A 21618-nucleotide genomic window follows, 5' to 3' on the forward strand; every position below is an offset into this window, starting at 1 on the left:
ATTGTCCAATCCCTATCAGCCCACCTAAACCCACTGTCCCATACAGAAGGAGGAAATTCTATATTACCAACAATAGACATGGCTCTTGAAATGGATTCCGGTCCCCTGAACATTTTCTTTACTGTAGTCCAAACCTTCATTGTATGTCTTATCCATTCATTTTCAATTTTAATTTTGTTAAAGGTTTTAATACCAATAAAAGGCAATACTGCTAAAGAAATGCCAATAGTTGAACTCTTCTCTATTTTAGTCCATCCTACGTCCTCATCCCCTTTGACCCATGCCACTATAGCAGTTACTTGAGCTGCCCAATAGTAATATGTAAAATTTGGCAGACCCAGGCCTCCTTTATCCTTTGAAAAAGAAAGGGTTTTGAGTCCTACCCTGGGCCTCTTGTTCTGCCATATAAATTTAGAGACAAGTCTATCTAACGTGTCAAAAATGCACGTTATTAAGTTTTATCGTATAAATGACATGCCTCTCATGTGTTAAGGCATTTAAGACCAAAGGAGTACTGGTACATCTAAATAATGTATGTTCTTACTCAACTAGAACCAAACAGGAAGATGCAGTGTCAGTTATTGTGCTATGAATCTTTCCTTATGTCTATTATCTTCACTAAATCAAAGAGTTTTGCTTGCTACCAATCTACAGTTATTATTTTCTAGAAGGTGTTAATGCATTCCTTTCTTGCAGAAACTCTTGAGTTTTCACCCTATAAATTTAAACCACTCACAGGAGTGGGATTCAAAATGAAATCCTGTATCATGTTTCATTTCTTCCCTTCGATCACTAATCAATCAAAGGCTGTATCTGCAAGCTTACATAAGGTTAAATTAAATTATATCAGTCAAAAAGTAAATATTAGCAGATTTTCTTAGTAAATTTGGGCTGGTAGATCTAGCTTTTCCATTAATGTCAGAGGGGATCTGCAGTTGCAAAAGTTCTGTGACCTCTGCTCTTATCAAACAACTAAACACATCACTGGATTTTGAGTTTTTAATTCAAGGACAGTTTGCACCAAATTAAGTGACAAAAGCCTTAAACTGACGTGCTTGGCCATCTGCTACAGATTAAACATTTGTTCTCTTGAGAGGGAACAGCATGAGAAGTCAAGACAGTCTGCAACAAAAATCTATTGACTCAAAGATTTTTTTTTCTTCTTTTTTACTCAGGTATTTCTTACCCATGATTTGACTTTAAAAGCTAAGATGGTTAAGTTTAATATCTATCTATCTAATATCTAATATCTGGCTTAACAGTGAAATAACTAATGACAAACCTTTTAAAGCTGAAAATGTGTGAATGTGACCCAGAAGAATTTGTCAAATCTCAGTAAAACACCAGCGACATGGTGGTTGTGTAAGAACTCCTTCCATCTTACCTTCCTCCAGACAGATGCCCTTGTATTTGACGATGTTTTCATGGTACAGTCCTTTCAGGATGTCAATCTCACGTGACAGGTTGGTGCTCTGCTCCTCGCGGGTCTCAGGCTTTAGAGACTTCACCGCCACCATCTCACCGGTTCTATCTCCTCGAGGATCATAACGGCACAGCTCCACCTTACCAAAGTGACCCTAAATAAGAAGGACAGAAATGTATTACTCATTAAGATCACAAAAAGAGAGGCCTGTGTGGGACAAGTTGACTCTTATCGATCAATCTTCGTTTGTATAGCACCTATTCATAAGACATCTCAAGACACCTCACAAAGAGGGCAGGTCTAGACCCTTCATTCTCAACCAGGAGTTCGGGACCGCCTTAGTGGGAGGGTGTGAGGCTGTGTCTGCCCTGAGGTTGTTAAAATTGTGTAACACTGATAAATAAGTCATACGGTGTTTTTTGGGTAGGAAAAAATGTGTTTAGGGTTACTTTGTTTGGATTTACCCAAAAAAAAAAAAAAAAAAAGTTCTGGCCACAAAATATCACTTTTTTTGGGGACAGTCCTTGTTTTCTTAGAAACAATTAGGGGGAATCAAAGGAAAAAGGGCTGGGAACTCACTCTCTATTGTGGCCTTTATAATAAAGACCATCGTTAATTATTTATATTTTAATAAAGACTTTATATAACCCTATTATTAGTCACCATGAGCACAGCACTAGCAGTATTTGCCCCGTTACAGTGGCGACAAAAAACGTCCCTTTAACAGGCAGGAATGTCAAGCAGACCAACTGTGAGTAACTTTGGTTGTACATATTTGTCTATAGATAAGATTGTGCTGTGTTCTTTGTTGAATTCTAGCAACTCAATCTAGATTACCAAGCTGAAAAAATAACCACATTATGGTGGTGTGTTTATGATCCATGGCATAGGAGAGCACACTCATCACATTAACCCACGTACTCCAGAAGCTCTAATCATACAAACTGCATTTGTTTAATCTCCAGTCAGATTGTCTTGTTTTAATTAACACAAGCCACATCCTCCTGAAAAGTTCAGATAAACATCTTACTTTAACATGGAATAGTACTGCCTGATGGAAAATGTAAAGTTAATCACAGCTGTGACAAGTGGTCTCACTTTTTCTTGCATATTTAAACCTCTACCTCCAACAAATTTATGTTTAGAGTCTTTTACACTTTTGACAATAAGGCCAGTGTTTATAGATTTTTAATCGTTATTTTTATACTTATTTTCATTCACTTATATAATACTTTGTTTTCTCTGTTAGATAACTAACTGCTTGTAAATATCTTTATACTTTTTACCACTTAGTTTTCCTGCTTATTTAGGATGTATTTATTCTTCTGCTGCTTTACCTGTTGATAACAAGCTGTTGTACCATCCCAGCTTCCCAGTTTTGGATCATTAGAGTACATCTGTCTATTGGTCTATCTTTCACAGGCCTATTTTTCTTGAAATTTAGCAAACTGTAAGATCATCACAAAAGCAGAAAACAGCAGTTTACCTCTCCAAGGTCTCTGATTTTCTTCAGGAATCTCTTCTCAAACACAGTCGGATCCACCTCTGGTGTCGGCTTGGGTTTGATGGATGGGTCTGTGACAGAAAAATAAACATTAACTTGAAAACGAACTGGCTGAAATGTGTTCTTTCATCACTGTAATCCCACTTGCATCAAAGGAAGTCTATTGTTGTTGTCAGTGTCAGTAGTTTCACAAGAAATTGTTTGGTTATATAATTGTTTGCCTGCTCTGGTTTCAACACAAATGGTTACTCATAGAACGACAACACATAATTGAGTCAGGTTTAGTGTGTACCGTCATTATCTGTGATTAAAAGAGCCTTTATTTCACTGACATACTCTTTTCCTGATTTGTTTTATCTCATGAGGTGCATTTTTTTTAGATATTTATTTGTCAAGGTGATTTTATTGCTGTCCTGGTACATTTAAAGGTTTATAGGTTTAGTAGGACTAACTGCTGTTTCTTAACCTGACCAGCAGGTGGCAGGAGAGAGTCTTATTTTTTTGCCATGGGGCCCCGTCAGAGGGGGGAGATCAGTGAGAGTGCACCCAGTGAACTTCCTCATGAACATCAGAGTTGAGTAAACAACTCTCAGTCATTGCACTGCTTACAGGCCGCTGCTAGGTAAGAAACAAAACATGCAAAACATTCAGACCATATCCCAACGGTCAATAACTGCTTCCATTTTAATAACCTGTACCTCTCAGCCTGTCCTTCACTAATGCTCACTTCTATCCAAGTCTATATGAAGGCAAAAAGGAGAGTGTTTTCAAACTGTGGCAACAAATTTAGATTTTATTTCATATGTGCCACCAGCCTGTGTAAGCCTGACAAAATAGCAAATGTTTAATGCAAAGATGCACACTGCTCTTGTGTCATACATACTCTTTTCCTCTAGCATGTCGATATCTCGGACAATAGCCCTGAAGAAAGGTCTCTTCTTGGGGTCGTAGTTCATGCAGTGGGTCATCAGCTCAGCCAGCTCTTTGCAGTCTGGGGTGGCCAGTTGGCACTCCTTTTCATAAAACCTCTCCTTCTGCTCAGTACAAAAACACATTTATAGAAATGTGGTGGTGCACAGAAACAGATTTTGTGATTTTTGATGTGAAAAAGAGAAAATGAACAAGAATAAACAAAAAAAATGAAGGACAGCTATCAAATTTCACATAAAAAGGCACACTAGTGAGTGTAGATACATGGAGATGAATATATGTTTATGTCCACTTCATTAGGTATACCCCTTCAACTGCTTATTAATGCAAATATCTAATCAGCCAATCACATGGCAGCAATCAATGCACATTAAGGCACACAGGCATTATGAAGACTTTGAATGTGCCATGGTTGTTGGTGCCAGACAGGCTGGTCTGGGTATTCCACAAACTGCTGATCTACAGGGATAGTCACACACTACCATCTCTAAGGTTGCCAGAGAATGGTCTGAAAAATAATCCAGTGAGCAGCAGTTCTTTGGGCCATAATGCCTTGTTGATGGCAGATGTCAGAGGAAAAAGCTAGACCGGACCGAGCTGACAGAAAGTTGGTAATAAAACAAATCACCACAAGGATTGGGCGGCATCCACTTTTAACACCGTCATACCCTCCCAATTTTACCAGGGCATACAGTATTACCCCCCTTCCCCCATTTAACATCCAAAGCAGTAAAAATAAGTTTGAACGTTTAAAACCGTGGCGCTGCTGCTGCAGCAGGATGCAGCGTGTTAACAGACTTCATGATTTTTGTCATTGATCTACACTCAAAAAGAAGGATTTAAGTACTTTTAAACCCACGTTGTTGTGGATCACAGTACAGCCAGCGGTGCAAATTTAACAGTTTGCCTTTACAGAGGACCGCAGTGCCATCAGCGCTGTGCCAGCAATTATGCCATGCCATGGCGCATGAGTTTCTATGCGCCGGTATGTATGTACGCGTTCGTCGTTTGCCAAATTAGCCCGACATCATTAACAGAAATTCTATCATCACCTCTGAAGCATCTTCACACACAGACACAGTGGTGCTACTGTTGGAATGGACACATTTTTTTTTTTTATAAACGTGCGCTTTTTTTAACGCAGTACTGTCTTCATGACAGTGATTCAAGCGATAACGTGGCTTTTTATTAAAACCCCTGCATATGATATCACAGCTCATTCCTAGCTGGAAGTGACTTTAAGTTGAAGCCTTTGTTTCACACCTTACAGGTAAGCAGGGATACGTCAGGATGAAATCATCCTTCGTCTCTTTTTTCCTCTCTCCCTCTCGCTCTCTTTCTCTCCGTGTCTCTGTGCGTAATAATTTAAATATATGACATCTTTACCCTATTGTACGAAGATAAATTAAAATAAAAATCCTCAACTCTTAAACAGTATCTATGAATGTGAAGCAATGCCCCGTGTGCTTCTAAACGGATAAAGATCAGCCTTAATCATTTATATCCGTGTTGTGCAGCCTGGTGAGCTCTGTCGCCACAAGTTTACATTATAGGAAGCTTCTAGAAAGTTAAACTTTATCTACATTTCCCACAGAAAAGCTTAACAAAAGTTCAGACAACTTTGCTGCTGCAGCATGCAGCACCTGTGGTTATTAATAGCCTAAACGTTAACATTTCTCATCACTGATCTACACACAGAAAGAAGAGTTAGCGTATTTTTTAAACTCATGATACCGTGGATCACGTTACAGCAAGCAGTGCACTCACACTTTGACTTTAAAGAGGAGCACACCGCTGGGCCAGCTCTATGCCAGGGAGTCAGGCCATTGCGCACAGCGCACAAGTTTTAAATATGCCGGTATAGCTCTGAGCACCTTCACCATTTGCCAAACTGAAATGAAATCATAAGAAGGATTTCATTTGTCATTTATCATGTTAAAGCATCTTCACACACTGGCAGCGGCACTGCTGGTGGAGAGGGACACGTGTTTTCAAGGCATTCGTTTAAAAACCTGCACTCATCACATGGCACTGTCTTAATGACGGTAATTGAAACAATACTATGGCTATTTTTTAATACCCCGGCACAAGGTATTACCTTATTACCACCCAATCCTAATCACCACTTTTTTACAACTATACAGAGGAGCATCTCTGAATGCTCAACATGGTGAACCTTGAAGCAGATGGGCTACAGCAGCCGACGACTACATCAGGTGTCACTCCTGTCAGGTTCTGTGGGTATATCAGTCAAATCCGTCAAAAATTAGTCCATTTCTTATACCAGTTTAAATTTTCATTGATATATTCATATTTTATTTTATTGCACTACAACCATTTTGTTTACTCACTTTTGGTCCATTTCAAACTACCCTGTTTAAATATTTATTTATATCTCTTGCACTACATCCAATCTTCGTCGTCAATTTTTGACAGACTGGGTACTCGGGCTTCCTCCCACCACCGACGACATGCTTGTTTAGTTAACTGGTCACTCTAAATTGGCTGTTGGTGTGAGAGTGCCTGGTTGTCTCTCTACATGTCAGCCCTGACATACAGGGTGTACCCTGCCTCTCGATAGGCTCCAGGCACCCGCAACCCCAGATGGGATAAGCAGTACGGAAAATGGATGGATGAACTGAAACAACATTTCTGTAGCTCTTCTGCCTCTCAGTTATAGAAAGCAGGGATCCCAGGTTTCGTAGGGTGCACAGAATACACCTGTATGATTTGGCACCTGATTCAGGCAAAGAGAATAAATTAAATTAATTCATTTTTTATGGACTAAAACTGGAGTAAAATGTATTTTAGTTAGAAAGGTAAAAATGACTAAAATATGACTAAAACTAATGAACATTTTATCCTGAAGATTGAGACTAAAATTAAAATAGTTGTGAGAATTAACACTGGTTTAAAGTCACTTAAATCACCTTCTTTCCCTGTTCTAATGCTCAGTTTAACCTTCAGCACAACCGCTTGGCCGTGTCGGCATGCCTGAATGCACTGATTGGGTCAATATTTGCATTCATAAGTAGTTGAATGAGCATACCTAACAAAATGACTGGTGAGTGTATAAGATATCTTTACATAAAAGTTCTTGTATTCATCCCCTACCTCAGTAAGCTTCTTTTCCTTCAGCGGGACCTCTCCATCATAGCAGATCTCCCACAGGGTCGTACCAAAGCCCCATTTATCAGCCGCGACGCTCAGGGCTGACACGTTCTTCACACACTCTGGAGCGATCCACGGGATACGATGCACACACTCTGCAGAAACAAAGTTACTTGAATAAATCAATAAAGCATAGGCTTGTTTCAGTCAACCAGTCCCTATTTGAACATAAATATCATTGGTCACAGTTTAAAACACAGGAAAAAAGCTAAAAAAAACTAGTGTATCAACATTTTTTTAAATTATTTGAACAAAGTGAAGATAAGTGATGCTTGGATGATACCCAAAAAGGAAGACAATTTTCCTTGAAATTCACTCTTAAAGGGGAAGGGCTCAACAAATTGAAATCACTTTGCTTGATAGTCTTTCAATTCAGATATCACAGAACAAGAGTATTTAGTTAAACAACCTCTTTACTTGCATGCAGTGAAAGTACAGGGTTATTTTAAACTGTACACAAGTATGACTACTTAGTTTAAAAGCTGACAAATTCTGTTTGCATTTTGAAAATAATGCATGCCTGCATTGATTTGAGTGGATATACTCTTTGTTTCTGCTCAATACCAGGAACTAACAGTAAAGTCAGTAAAGCTCTGTCTAAAAGCCTTGCAACTGGCTGTCTGAAAGAGACTCTGACTGGGAGACGGGCTAACCAATGTGCCGACCTCCACGTTTAGCTTTTGGCTCTGCAAATCCATAACATCAGTGTTAGTAAGTGGATGCAGCTCAGACTGGAACAGAGGTTGATTGACTGGAGGGAAAGAGGAGGAGTAAAGAGAGGACAAATAACAAACAGCTGAGTGAAGAGAAGAAAGGTAATGGGGACAGAAATGCAAGCAGGAACAAAATAATTCAGCGGAAAAGCAACTTGAGTGATGAAGGTTTTGATGGTTTTAGTAAAGTGATCATTTGAGATTGCTGGGAAAAAGGGAGGATCGCTCCCAGTGGGTTTTTCAGCACTTTATCCACTATGCGTTCAATTAAATCTATACACAAGGACATTGATGAGTAACGGGAAGACGGATGATTCTGCAAAGTGCTGGAGACAGAAAATGTTAAGAGTTCTGGGAACAAAGACCGAAGGAGGAGCATCCCCAGAGGGGGTGGGGCGTTGGATCTTTGCAGGGAAACGTTTCCAGTCCGTCCTGTGGTTTGCAGATCCATCTGTAAATCCACATCATTTTATATCACACGACTTGTTGCTCCAACAGACAAACAGAAACATGAGGCAGCCATCTGAGGGGAACTGTGCAATCCGAGAAATGTCCTTGTTGTGCTGTTATTTGTCCTGAACCCAGATCTGGCTTTTCAATAACAAACGGGCTAAGAGGGGGTCTGTCTCCAGGAAAATGGGTATTGATTGACTGAGGTATACGATTTCTATTTCTGACATCCTCTGCCTGATTAGAAATGGTTTTTGTCTTTTTTTTAATTTATTTTGTGGATAGAATGATGGTAAAGACCCTGTGCAGGCCCAGGTCTGGACAACATCAACATACGCAGGAACAGAGATCATCCAGAACTTTTTATGCTTCTTTAATGCTCATTTCAATTTTATTGTACTGATCAACATTGCCTGTAAACAACACACAATGATGTGCATTTTCCTCTACATAGTCCTGTTTATAAGTTTAAATGGAAAACATCTAAAGCCAGGGAATATAAAGCGGTGTGTTTCCACTCGGAAGTCTGGTTCAGACCTGTTTGGTATGACACACAACTATTTGTGTTTCAAAAATTAGGAAACGTACTAGGGGTTAGATTCTCTGTGTGAGCCCTAGACCAGCCCAACATGTACTGAGGTCCAGAACTAGATCAGGCATGAGGGAAGTCAAAGAAGTCCTGTTAGACAAGGCAGCATAATTGTGTTCTATCAAAGAACTTTTTTCAAGTATTTTCTTCAGTTTTTCTAATTGTCTCAAGATTTTTTATTAAAAAATTGGTTCCGGAAAAACCCATGAGATTGAAGGTTACAGCTGCTGCTTTAGGAATCAGTAGTGAACATAAATAAGAAAGCCTTCTTTATATGATGTTCTTACATATACTGTCCAAGTCTACAAGTGAAAAGCCTATTTGAAATTAATGTGAAGCAGCCAGTCATCACTTCCATCATCAGTTCAAGTTTCAACCTGACAGACTAGTGTCCACATGCGTAAGTCAGGGCTTCCTTGTTCTCAGGTTAGTTTCACAGTCACAAACAGCTGACCAGAAAAGAAAGTGGAAGTTACCGTGTGATTGTCATGGTGGCTGTTTTGTAAGCATTAGTTTCCACTTTTATTAGTGTGATGTGTGTCTGTGTGCACTTACCCTCTCTTGTGAGCACTGTGATCGGTATTCCTGGGTCGCTGAGTTTGATGAATGGCCCTCCCTCATCGGTGCCCAGCCCGTCTCTTGCCAGCAGGATGTTTTTGGAACACACAAAGCCATGAACCAGCTTTTTGTCTTCCTACAAACACAGGGAGGATAAAAACAAATCTATCAGCTGGAAATCACAAGTATAGATATAAAGGTTATGTTGATACAATAGATGTAAAGTTCTGCATCTCATCACAATGATGGACATGAGACTTCTACATATGTATTTTTAATGTATGCAGGTGTTGTCTCACCAAGTAGCTGAGAGCTGATGCCAGCTGCTTAGCCACCTGGAACTTCCACGGTGTGCTCAGCGGGTTTTGCTGCCTCCTCATAAACAAATCCAGCGGTCCCAGTTGGACAAACTCCTCAACCATGATATCTGTTTCACAACCAGAGACAAATGTCACAAAAGAGCACCAAGTTCTTGTAAATACATACAGGTGCATCTCAGTAAATTGGAATACTGTAGAAAAGTTCATTTTTTTCAGTAGTTCAATTCAAAGAGTGAAACTTCATTGCACACAGAGTGAAGATTTTAAAGTCTTTATTTTTAAAATTTTGGTGATTATAGCCTACAGTTAATGAAAACCCAAAATTCGATAACTTAAAATATTACATAAGACCAATAAAAAAGGCTTTTTTAAAACAGAAATGTTGGCCACCAGAGTTGTGTTCATTTATGTGAACCGAATACTTAGTCAGACCTCCTTTTGCATGAATTACTGCATCAGTGTGGCGTGGCATGGCGGCTATCAGCCTGTGGCACTGCTGAGGTATTAGGTGTAGCCCAGGTTACTTCAATACTGGCCTTCAGCTCATCTACTTTTTTGGGTCTGCTTTCTCTCATCTTCCTCTTGGCAGTAACCCATGAATTCTCTTTAGGATTCAGGTCCAGCAAGTTTTCTGGTCAATCAAGCACAGGAGTATCATGCTCACTGAGCCAGCTTTTGGTACCTTTGGCAGTGTGGGCAGGTGCCAAGTCCTGCTGGAAAATGAAATCAGCATCTCCATAAAGCCTCGCAGCAGATGGAAGCATGAAGTGCTCTATGATTTCTGTGTTGCTTCTGAACAACTGTTAAGTCAGCAGTCTTCCCCATGACTGTGTATCATTCTGAAATAGTCTAGGAAACCATTTAAAGGCTCAGGAGAGTGACACCATTAGTTTACAATATTAAACTTTTTCACATTATTCTAATCTTGTTTTTTTTTTTTTTTTAAAGAATTATTTTTGGGCATTTTTGTGCCTTTATTAGATAGAGGAGGACAGTGGGTAGATTCGGAAACAGGGTCAAGAGTGGGGGAGAGACATGCGGTGAGGGGCCTTAGGCTGGATTCGAGCCCGGGCCGCCCGCATACATGGGGAGCGCCTTTAACCACTAGGCCACCTGCTCCCCACGTTATTTTAATCTTAAGAGATACTGAATTTTGGGTTTTTATTGGATGTAAGCCATAATCATTACATTTCAAAGAAATGAACACAAATATTTCACTCTGTCTGTGATGGATCTATATAATACGAGTTTCAGTTTTTGAACTGAGCTACTTAAATACATTAACTTTTCCAGGATATTCCAATTTATGGAGAAGCACCTGTACAAACACAAATCTCAATGAGCACTTACTCTCTTGATGGCGGACACACACTCCATACAGCAGCACTATGTGTTTGTGGGAAACTTGTCGCATCATACTGGCTGTTTCAAAGAAGGCCTATCAACACAGGGAGAAAAAATATGGATTACAGACTCTAGTTAAGTCTGGCTGTACCATAAAACTGGTATTTCTAATGGAACAAAAATTTATAACAAAGTGCCATAAGAAAAGTATGAGTTTGTCTTACCAAGGATATGTCCCTGTGTCCAGATCCCAGCACCTTCAGGACTACCTTCACTTCCTGGAAGGATGAGTAACCGACATCATCATCCTCCTCCTCGTTCTTCACCCTCAGTGTTCCTGAGAAGATGTTGGTTCTTGTGCCGAGGCCGAGGTGCTCTTCCTGGATAACAAAGAGCAGAGAAAACACATAACAACATGAAAGAGTACATCAATTATCAGAACTATTGCTTCAGTAAGAAAGTGGTCTGTGTAGCAAAACATACAACTTTTTTTAATTCACCTAAAAATCATGGAGACTCTGAAAGTTTCAATTTTTTCTTTCAATAATGAGAGATTTGTGTGACATATACTAATGATGTATAGTCCATTATTACACTTAAATGAACTACACATGGTACTGGCCTCCAAATGCGTACGTTTTGACTCCTTTTCTTTTAAATGGCAGATTACAACCAGACAGAGAAGTACTGCCAAAATACAATTATTACTGTCAACCGTGATGACATCTGACAACTAATATACACCTCTAGGTTCATTGCAATTTCAATAAAAAACAGTAACAATGCGTGGCTTCTGCTTTTAGTTGCATGCCTGTCAAGTTTGATTTTCTTTATTTTGCTGGCTTGAATATTGTTTATTCCTTGTTTTCCTCCATGTTTGCAGTAACTGATGCTTGTATGAGAAATACTTATAGGTATAGCGAACTAAGATCAACTCTTACACTGCAGGTATGACTTTTCTCTTATTTAGCAGAACATTGGAAAAACAGAAAAGATCAAATCTACTCTGAGTCTTATTTGAAGCATGTGGTTTTGAGCAGTACAAGTAATAATTCTTATTTGCATGCCATAATATTTCTGATAGAGAACTGGGTTGTTTATGCAAATGCAAAGGCCCTCATACATGCAAAACATAACGTGTTTGCATGTTGGCTTTACTGCTGTACATTATTAGCCTCTTCTTTGTGGTAAAGACAGGTGTTTGTAACATTTTGTTGACATCCATTACATTGCACGCAGCACACAAAAAGCTTACAGTTTTAAAGATTCAGGCCTGCACTATTTTATGAAGTATTATAAGAGCTAAATCCCCTACATAACAAGGAGTGCAAATATGAAGATGAAGCTTTGTACCTGATCGATCTCCTCCTTGAGAATGCGGTGGAAACTGAGCTGGCTCTCCTGTACAGGTGTCTGAGGAACTGGAGCTCTCTCTTTAGTGACAACCAACAAGTTGGACACCTCTGCAACAACAACAGAAACATACAAACTTTTAAAAACAGAGTGACACAGGGTTGTTGTATAAAACTTTTATTGTTTTCTAGCAACACTGAACTTTTAAAAGTTATTTTCACTCAAAGTGTTGTGTCTTTTTTTTGTTTCAAGGTAATGTTATTTTAACAATGACAAAACTTAAGATGGATTTGAAAAGTCTGCATTCATACAAAAGCAATGAACCCTAACATTAGAAGCAGACAGTGAAGATAAACTTGAGTGAAGTGGATTCTGCAGTATACAAGAGAGCTGTACATGTATGTATGAAGCACTCGTGTAAGCTGGGTATTTGGCATGAAAGCACAACAGTGTTTATATGTGGTAAAACAAGCTCTCAACAATTACGTCAATGTGGCAATGATGTGAAGAGCTATTCAGGTCGTGTTCAGTTTATTTTTTGTGTATACAGCGCTGAGTGTGGGAGGATGAGTGAAAGCGTGTGTGCGTTAAACATGTGTACGGGTGTCTGATGTTGTGACAAAACTAGTGCGCTGTGGTTTGAAGGAGGAAAAAGGTATCTGCACTTCATCAGCAGCATCACCCTACATGTACTGTTGCAAAGTATTAAGGGCACTGTTCCACAACATGCGGGCTTTGCTTTCTTCGACCCACATCTTCCATCAAGTACTACACTGGCAGTGCATCAACTCTTCTATCATTCATACTAATCAAGACCAACCTTTATTGTTTATTTTTAGTCTTACACAACAAAAAGGTCTTAAAAACTCGAATTTGAGGGGTACATCTGTCCCTCAGACGCTGCGTTCATCTTTTACCTATTTGGCATCTGACAACCATCTTATGTTATTTTTCCCTACCTTAAAAACAATGCACAGACCAAAAGCAGCACTAAGATAAAATGGACTGTTTCATATGCTCAGTTTGTAGGCACAACAGCTTGTATTTGCTGAAGCGAGGATGCTGAATAATTCATTTCAACTAGTCTAGCTGCACTCCAGGCTTTAATCTTCCTCTGAAGCAGACATAGCCTGAAGCCTAACCCATAACAGTTGTGCCTTGTGATAACATAATCAACAACCACCATCAAATAACAAAAAAAAAAACAGCTTAACACATCCATGCACACATAGCTCCACCTTTCCCTGAGTGAAGTAAACAGAAGAGTGCGAGCTGGTCTCCGGAAACCCACAATTACAACTCTTCCTCTCCAACACCATTTCACTCCGACTCACAGACACACGCATTGTTAATGTCAGCTTCCCTAACCCCAGGTAGAGAGACACAAACATACACACGCAAAGTGCAAAGAGCAACTAAACAATACATTTTGTATTGAGGTAAAGCTTTGCTTAACTGACCTCTTTGTGCACAAAGCTGTGAGTGTGTTGCACCTCTGACCCTACCATAAAACCTCCCAATCAATCTCACTGGCCAGTTTCCTTTGAAACCAAATCAAGAAATAAAGCAGACAAATGATGTTCTGTATATCTAGAATTTTGCAGATGCTGTGGATTATCTACAAACAAATGTAAAAACAACATACTAGTCTGATCTTTTTTTTTGTTTTTTAAATTTGCATTTGTTGTTGCTTCTTGTACAGAGAACTTTAAATAAATACTGATAAATATGAACCTAAATCTATTTAAAAATTACAGGGAATAGCTTTTTCTTTTAAAGACATCCTAACATCAGTGGAGCAAACCTGTGGCTCCTTTCCCACAAGTCCTTCCCCTCTCTCTCTCTCTCTCTCTCCCAAGTTGCCAAATCTATCCACTGCCCTCTCTAAATAAAGGAATAAGGAATGGGCAGTAATGTGGTAACACTGTATCCCAGTGTATTTTTTTAAGTCACGGTACTGCTTTAATTACCGTCATGACAACAGTGCTGTATTTTGAGCATATATGGGGGGGGGCAATCTTCTTAAAAAAATTGCCTTTTATCTATAGCCTTAAAGCTAATTCTCACCTAATGATTTTTTAATTTGAGGTGCGTAGTTTGTGAGGACAATGTGGATGAACTTCTGACTTAAACACTTGCAGAGCCAGGAGGAGATTCTGAAATGTCAGGGCATTTTTCCTGTATAAACTTTTCTGAGCTGATCATCAGATGATCCATGAGGGACAGAGAGAGCTACATGAGGAGAAACTCAAATCTCAGCAGATAAAAGTCTGAAAACTTCTCAAAGTTTTATAAACTACTTTCCCTCATCAATCTCATCCACAGTCACTGATACTGCAGCTGCCGAGAGTCACACGATTTCACTACTGGATTAACTTTCCTTTATGACATGAAAAAAACAGGCCAAACAAATAAGAAAAAACAGGAGTTAGAGCTGAATGTTCCTGGCTTATCTGATCAATCTTATGTTGTCTTAAAGCGAAAATTAAACTGGTCTAAGCTCAGACTGACAACACAGTACTGCTCAATTACCATTGACTCTCGCTCTCTCTCCCTGCAATCCATAAACAAATAATGATTCGTGCTTATCATCAAAAAGAGAGAATTTTCCTACATTGATGTCAAAGATCAGTCTTCTGATGACTGATTTATGGGTCTTTGGGATAGCAGAAAATTAAGGCGATCATATTTTTTGGTTGAGCAATAAAAGCTGTATGCTTTACTAGCACCAATAAATGAATATGACTCGTTAGCTGTTATGTACACGAAAGGGTGTCTTTATCTATGCTAAATGATTCAAACATCTACAGCATTATACTTCACATAAGAAGTCGAAATTATTTATACTTCAGATATTAAGAGGCCCAGGTCATTTCTGTCACCATTTTAATGAACAAACTTAAGAAAAACCCTCAGTTACTCAGAGTTAAATTTATGTCAAACATTCCTCCATATATAAAATTCTTATCTTAAGCATAAATTTAATTCTGCTGTTTTCATCAATCTCACTTTTTCCACACATCTCACAATGATGTAATATCTATGCATCTGCCTCTGAGAAGACGGCTTACCTCGTGGTTGTGGAGGGCAGCAGCGTACAAGCTCAAACTGGAGGTTATCAGTGCGAAGACTCTGTCTCTCCAGGTGCTCCAGCAGCTCTTGGAGGGTGGGCCGCAAGGTGTCCGTGCCATGTAGACGGAAACCCCCAGAGCTCTCTTCAATCTGGAAGTTCTTGTACTGACACTTGGGGTGAGACTCCTTCATGTCGATCAGGAAAAACAGAGTAGGTGGTGAGAATGAGACTGAAAATTTGCAAGGAGGCTGTGGGAATCAAGAACTTTGTTTTCAAAAAGTGTCCAGCTTTAAAAGTGTTTCTCTCTGCAGATAATATCTATTATGTAAGAGATTACACTTGGGCCAGGACAGGTCTTGCATCATTATTTTAGATTCTCAGCAGTTCCTTAAATAAGTTGTTTCAGTTGTGTTTTCTTTCACTTACTGAATTATAACTACTGCTCAAATATTTGTAGGTAATTTCTCAAAAAAACTGTTCACCTATGGCTAAAAAATCTTAATGAATTGATTCCTTTTAATCTTGTGCACTAAAGGCCTGCGGGCATATTAAATACACTACATACACATATCACTACATATACATACACTCAAAGAGGATATCTTCTCTACCTCAGTGCAGACCACAGTAATGATGATGTACTGGTAGTCTGTGCAGCTCCAGCGCAGGATGTAGGTGCCACCCTCATTTCCCTCCTGGCGCAGTTTATGGATGGCATACTCCGTGCTAAGAAGAGGAAATAAAAAGCAACAATGAGCTGAGTTAAATAACCGTGTAACAAAAGAAAACCTTCTTCTAGAGTTAAACATAGTATGGCACATAACATGTTTATTTTCTGTTTAAGTTCTCAGATAAAATAACAGCCAAATCCAGTGAGATTTTCTAATACTTCTACGAAGTAAAGAGGGTATTTTCTGACAAAAAAAGATTACAAAATCATGAACTACTCCAGCCTATAGTATGATTACAATGTAACTATATATTCAGAGGCCCATCTAAGTTAAATCATGTGTAGAAGTTAAAGTATATGTGCATAAGTTTGTTCCAAATGTTAACTGAGTTATAGTGTTTATTTCTTTTTTAGGGTTATTTTTTTGGGCTACAGCCTCTATTGAGCTAAACCAGTGCTCATAGTTAGTGTTGTTTTAAAGATTTGTTTAAATACGTAAGACTTTGTATTTACCACCTCTCTCTAATGCACAGGATGACACACACAGCTTCATATCACTGCCTCTTGACTCAAAAGTGCTCAGAAATTACAGGGAAACTTTTAGAAAGGAATGTTATCTGTAATGTGCTGGATGCATATTCATTTACTCAGCCTGTGAAGCTCAGTAATGCAGCTGATTCAAACTATGTGACTGTGTTTTAGCCTGTCATCTACACCAGCGCAGTGAGTGTTACTGAAAGCAATGCGACTTAACATTAATAAGATATTGGCTCACGACAAATTAAAGTGTAGAATGTCAGCTGCTCACCAAATCACATGATAGAAACTGTAGCTACATGCCTTCTAGAAACCTAGTCCTCCTTTTGCTGAAAAATGTCCCTTCAACTTTAGCAGCAGTTTAGCTACTGCTGGCCTCAGCGTCTACCAAAGATTGCATATAGGCGACAAGAGCACTCACTTCAGCAACCCAGCACACCCCCAATCAATAGGTGTTATAAGAGGAGCAAGTTGTTCACTTTGCAAAAGCTAAGATACTTTTAGGCATCCACCTCAGAAAAATTACAGAGGTCCTGACCTCAGCGACCTCAATGGTAGCTACGGCCATAACAGATCAACCTCTCTTTCTTTGTGGCTGTAATTTACTATTAAATTGGATGGCATCTGGATGGCATTAAAGCTTTATTTAGACTGGCTTTTAAAAGCATTGTGCTATATTAGCAAAGGTAGAGAGCAAGTAAGTCCTGCACAATAACAAGGTCATCATAACATTTCATCCTTTTCAATGTTATTGTTATGCAGTCTCCTGTTTAAAATTAACTGTAGTATCAAAAAGTAAAAGTGCATTTAAAGATTTTCAGTCATATTTTACCAAATGTTGCAATGTACACGAAAAAGACATTGCAGCGATGGTCTAATAAAACTTAAAGCTTGGTAAATACTGTATTTTAAAAACTCTTTTAGGATCAAATAAAGACAGAAAAGTTTCATTCATGTGTTTTTCTTGGGGATACTGAAAATCGCCAGTGTGTTTCTGCAATGTAAACAGTGTGAAGGAGTTTTTTTGCAATTTCTTGTTAATTAAAAACGATATTGCCTATTATTGAGCACCTAGGACTTCTGTTTTTTGTTTCTGTGGTAGCCTAACAACTATCAAAATCATTTCATGCATGTTTTGACACCCTACATATAATGTCAGATATGCATGTCCGATAAATTTTTAGTCAGGGAAAAAAAATCACTGTACAAACCAGATTGGTCCATGGCAGCCATTTTTGATATTTTCCACCACTGAAGCAGGGGCCACCTCCTTGCACAGGAAGTGGTGCGCGTCCACTGTCAGCCTGAAGTAACCATCAACAAGGGCTGCAAAAGACAGAGCCTCAGCCCGAGTAGCCATTCGCAGCTCCTGAAAAGAAGAGGGACAGTGACATAAGAGATGGATGAAGGACAAAACCAGCTTTCATCTGACTGACTCCTGATTTTTTTGGCTCATTGAATTGACATGTTTTGTTAAAGAATGTCTCAATGTGGATGTCAAGCATTTTGATATCTCGCCAATTTGACAGGAAGTTGGCGCAACTTTCATATGCCACATCTGATTTCATATTTGATCCTTATTTCACATGTATAATCCAAGGTCATTCCTCTACATATTTAAAGGTTAATTTTATGGTTTTGCTGTAGCGCTACCTACTGTAAGAAGCCATTAACACCTCTAAAATAAAATGTTCAAACTTCTTTGAATTTTAGATGATAAAAATATCAGTCCTGCCCAGATCACATCTACATATTAGCATCTTGCTTTGTCATACTGCCACCTATGGTTGACAGTCAGTACTTCCTTTTACATAAAGCGTAACATGCATTTTTTTTTATTTAATCACAATCCTGGGAGGCTCTATCTGCTGTACAGGAGCAAACAGCAAGGTTTATCAACCCCCAGTGATGGCTTTACACTGGTGATTGCCACACACCAAAACATGCACCGGAGTGTGAGAGCCCTCCAGTGCCCTAACAGGCTTGTTTTATTTAGATTTTTTGTGATTATTTTAATGAAGGGTCTAGGTTGGGGACAGTCATAGTCTCTATAATCTATTGTATATAGATACAATCTTATCAAATGACTGTGTAGGTGCTCAGTCATCCAGGTCATGGGTACCGAGTGCTAGATCTCAGGGCAACTGGACTTGGTTAAAGCTGTAGAGGATGTTTCATCTCTTTTCTGAAAGAAAAGAGATTAAACATCTAAAACTGACTGTGGCAAGAGAGAATTATTTTGAACCATTTAAATGCTAATGATCTAAGAGTTGTTGGCAGAGTTGTTGACCAAGTAACCAATAAGAAACATTTGGCACTGCAGCCTGATCACTCATAGTTTCTAGGCTTTTGGAAAAAGGAAGATTTTTCTACCCCTGAAGTAAATTTAGACCCTGGTTCCTGCAGTCGAAAAGAACCAAGTTTCTAGAAACGTCCCTAGTTCCTTGTGAAAGTTCCTGCTATTCAAAAGCACCTTTACAGAGCAGAGCTGTACTACAGAAATCCATTTTCATGACAAGGCATGACATCAGCAGCAGCCATGGTTAAAGGTATTAAGTAAGGGGCCCATTTCGTCAAGATTTTGTTACTATCAAAAACCTGTTGCCTCTGGTCACCTGTACACAATGAAAACAAGGAGAGTACATAAACAAGTAGATTATGAGTGTACTAAATTCAACATAATCATGGTATTTGCTTTGACATGCAGGTTTTACATCTTTGCAGAAGCAAAGACAAAGACATTTTGTAGAGTAAATCCTTTTGAAATGAAATCCTTTAATACCAAAACTATTCAAAAACATGAGTAAAGAAAAGGATTCAAACTCTGGTGCTAACAATGGATGAATAAAGGATGAGTGCACCCCAAGCAGGCTTCAGAACAAATGCGTCAAAAGAGCTTTACTAGGTGATTCATTGCTCAAGTTTCTACAAGTTGTCTTGATGTGATGTTTCCCTACTATGCAGTCGTAAACCTCATACTACAGTAAGGTTATGAAAACAGATCCAGATCTATTTGACATGGTAAAAGTAGATCTTTCTGTCTCACCATCCTCTTGTTGTCCTGTCTGAAGATGGTGACGGTAACATCCTTGATGACTGCGTGGGTGATCTCATGGAAGTCACAGAACACCACCCAGCCTTCATTTGCTTCTTTCTTCCTGTTGTTTTTCTGCTTTCCATCCTGTTTGTTTTTCTTTGACTTGCTCTTTTCCTTACAGATCACAGGTGCCTGCTTCAAAGACAAATATGCAAGAAAACATACAATCAGTACCTCAAAGTATGTCAGCAATATTGCCTAGAATTGTCATATGTTTCCTTTTATGCTCATATAGGGAAAATGTTTTTACAATCAATAATTTGTGTTGTTTTCCTCCTGATAAAATGTTATATCACCACACCTATGACTTTATCACATTTATTTTGCTAAAATTTTAACTATCTTGAATGTTTATGTACAGACATGTACTTCTACTTTCTACCTATCCAGATATCATCATTGCTATTGGAAAAGGACAAGCAGGGATTTTAGCTTGGCTGTATCTAGATATCCTGGATTAAGCTGGGTCAACACCAAGACAAGGGATTGCAGGCTCAGTGTTTTTATACAGCTATGCTTGGTGCTCTTCAGTGTTAAGATGCCAAACAACCAATTAACACAGTGTTGTAACTGTTGTTTACGCTTTCCCTAATCTCAGAAGGGCAAAGCAGAATTACTACTTTCTCTGTACTTAAGCTGTGGTGGTATGTATTATAACTAATGGTTTAAGTTGCATTTCTTATTTCATTTTTTCTGTTCTAAATCTAATTCTTGTAAAAATATTTAATGCTTTTGTAGCATGAAGTGGCTACATACTTCTAAGAACCTCTGTGGAAAAATCTAAATGAATCCCACTGATATACTCTTTTGCTGCAATTCAACAGGCTTAAAAGGTGACATATCACATCATATCACAAAATCACCTGCAGTTTAAATAAAATCTCTATGTCAGGCTTTGACCAAAATATGATATGGATCAAGCACCGGAGAAGGTTTTCAACCCTCTGTAAACCAGCTCTAAACAGTCCTTATTTTTAGGCTGTTACTTTTGGTGTCTGTCTCTTTAAATGCAGGTGTGCTCCTTCTTAATCTGCACCTCCCTCCCAGGGAATGTGCTAACGCAAACACAGCTGTGTGCTACTATGGCTGAGATACCAGGTAAGAAACAGGTAGTATTGTAATGGCCCACTGTGTTGTCACAAAATGATGCTAACAGATCAAGATTTCTGACACAGGAGAACCAAAGGACTGGGTTGACATATTGCAACTTTGTGGGTCTGTAGATACTCCAGATACCCAAGTATATGTTTAAAGTGCATAAAAGTGTTTTTTTTTATGATATGTCTCCTTTAAGAGAAGTTTTAATTATGTTTTGCACACTGTAGAAAAGCTCTGCAGATATCGGTGCCCTTTCGCATCTCTACTTGTTGCTAAAAGTCTTTCTAAGACTAGTACACACTAGGATTTATCATCCATCTATGACACTTACTGCTGAGGTCTTCTTCCTCCAGGAAATGCCAGTGGTACCAGAAACCAGGACCTCTGTATCATAGCTCATCTCCAAGTTCTGACTCTGGTCTTGCTCTTGGCTCTGGTTGTAATATCCTACAAACAGAAAAACAAAGGGAAAACTTTAAAAATGTACCTTACTTAAAATGACTCCCCAACATTGGGGATAAGACTCATCAAGAGACTAACAACAAAACTAGACAAAGAAACCCGTCCTGTGTCAGTGAGTTTTTTTTATGTAAATAATGTGTTTCTTTCACTTTTGGTTTTCACCATATGCAAACATGTTGAGGTATTTGTAAAGGTAAATACAGTTCAAATTGTGGCTTAGACACTACAGTGTCTCTGCATGTAAACATATCCAGCTAACCACTGACACATAACCAAAACATTTAAATACTGCTGATTTAAATGTTGCAGTTTGACCACAACAAACA

At 38.8% G+C, this 21618-nt stretch overlaps 1 protein-coding gene across 2 annotated transcripts in view; it reads right to left on the bottom strand.

The window, feature by feature from the left end:
• The window catches only part of jak1 (Janus kinase 1), a 66164-nt gene that overhangs the window by 10482 nt on the left and 34064 nt on the right, over nucleotides 1-21618 (bottom strand). For both annotated transcript variants that reach the window (XM_041790752.1, XM_041790751.1), the window contains 14 exons: nucleotides 21162-21277; nucleotides 19682-19867; nucleotides 17847-18004; nucleotides 16040-16154; nucleotides 15427-15613; nucleotides 12356-12465; nucleotides 11227-11382; nucleotides 11009-11096; nucleotides 9638-9765; nucleotides 9336-9474; nucleotides 6972-7123; nucleotides 3811-3961; nucleotides 2910-2998; nucleotides 1385-1577 (listed from right to left, as the gene is read on the bottom strand). In XM_041790752.1, the coding sequence (XP_041646686.1) occupies nucleotides 1385-1577; nucleotides 2910-2998; nucleotides 3811-3961; nucleotides 6972-7123; nucleotides 9336-9474; nucleotides 9638-9765; nucleotides 11009-11096; nucleotides 11227-11382; nucleotides 12356-12465; nucleotides 15427-15613; nucleotides 16040-16154; nucleotides 17847-18004; nucleotides 19682-19867; nucleotides 21162-21277 (1968 nt within the window). The remainder of the gene's footprint in view (nucleotides 1-1384; nucleotides 1578-2909; nucleotides 2999-3810; nucleotides 3962-6971; nucleotides 7124-9335; nucleotides 9475-9637; nucleotides 9766-11008; nucleotides 11097-11226; nucleotides 11383-12355; nucleotides 12466-15426; nucleotides 15614-16039; nucleotides 16155-17846; nucleotides 18005-19681; nucleotides 19868-21161; nucleotides 21278-21618) is intronic.

The sequence above is a fragment of the Cheilinus undulatus genome, linkage group 7, assembly GCF_018320785.1.
Source record: "Cheilinus undulatus linkage group 7, ASM1832078v1, whole genome shotgun sequence".
NCBI classification, from domain to species: domain Eukaryota; kingdom Metazoa; phylum Chordata; class Actinopteri; order Labriformes; family Labridae; genus Cheilinus; species Cheilinus undulatus.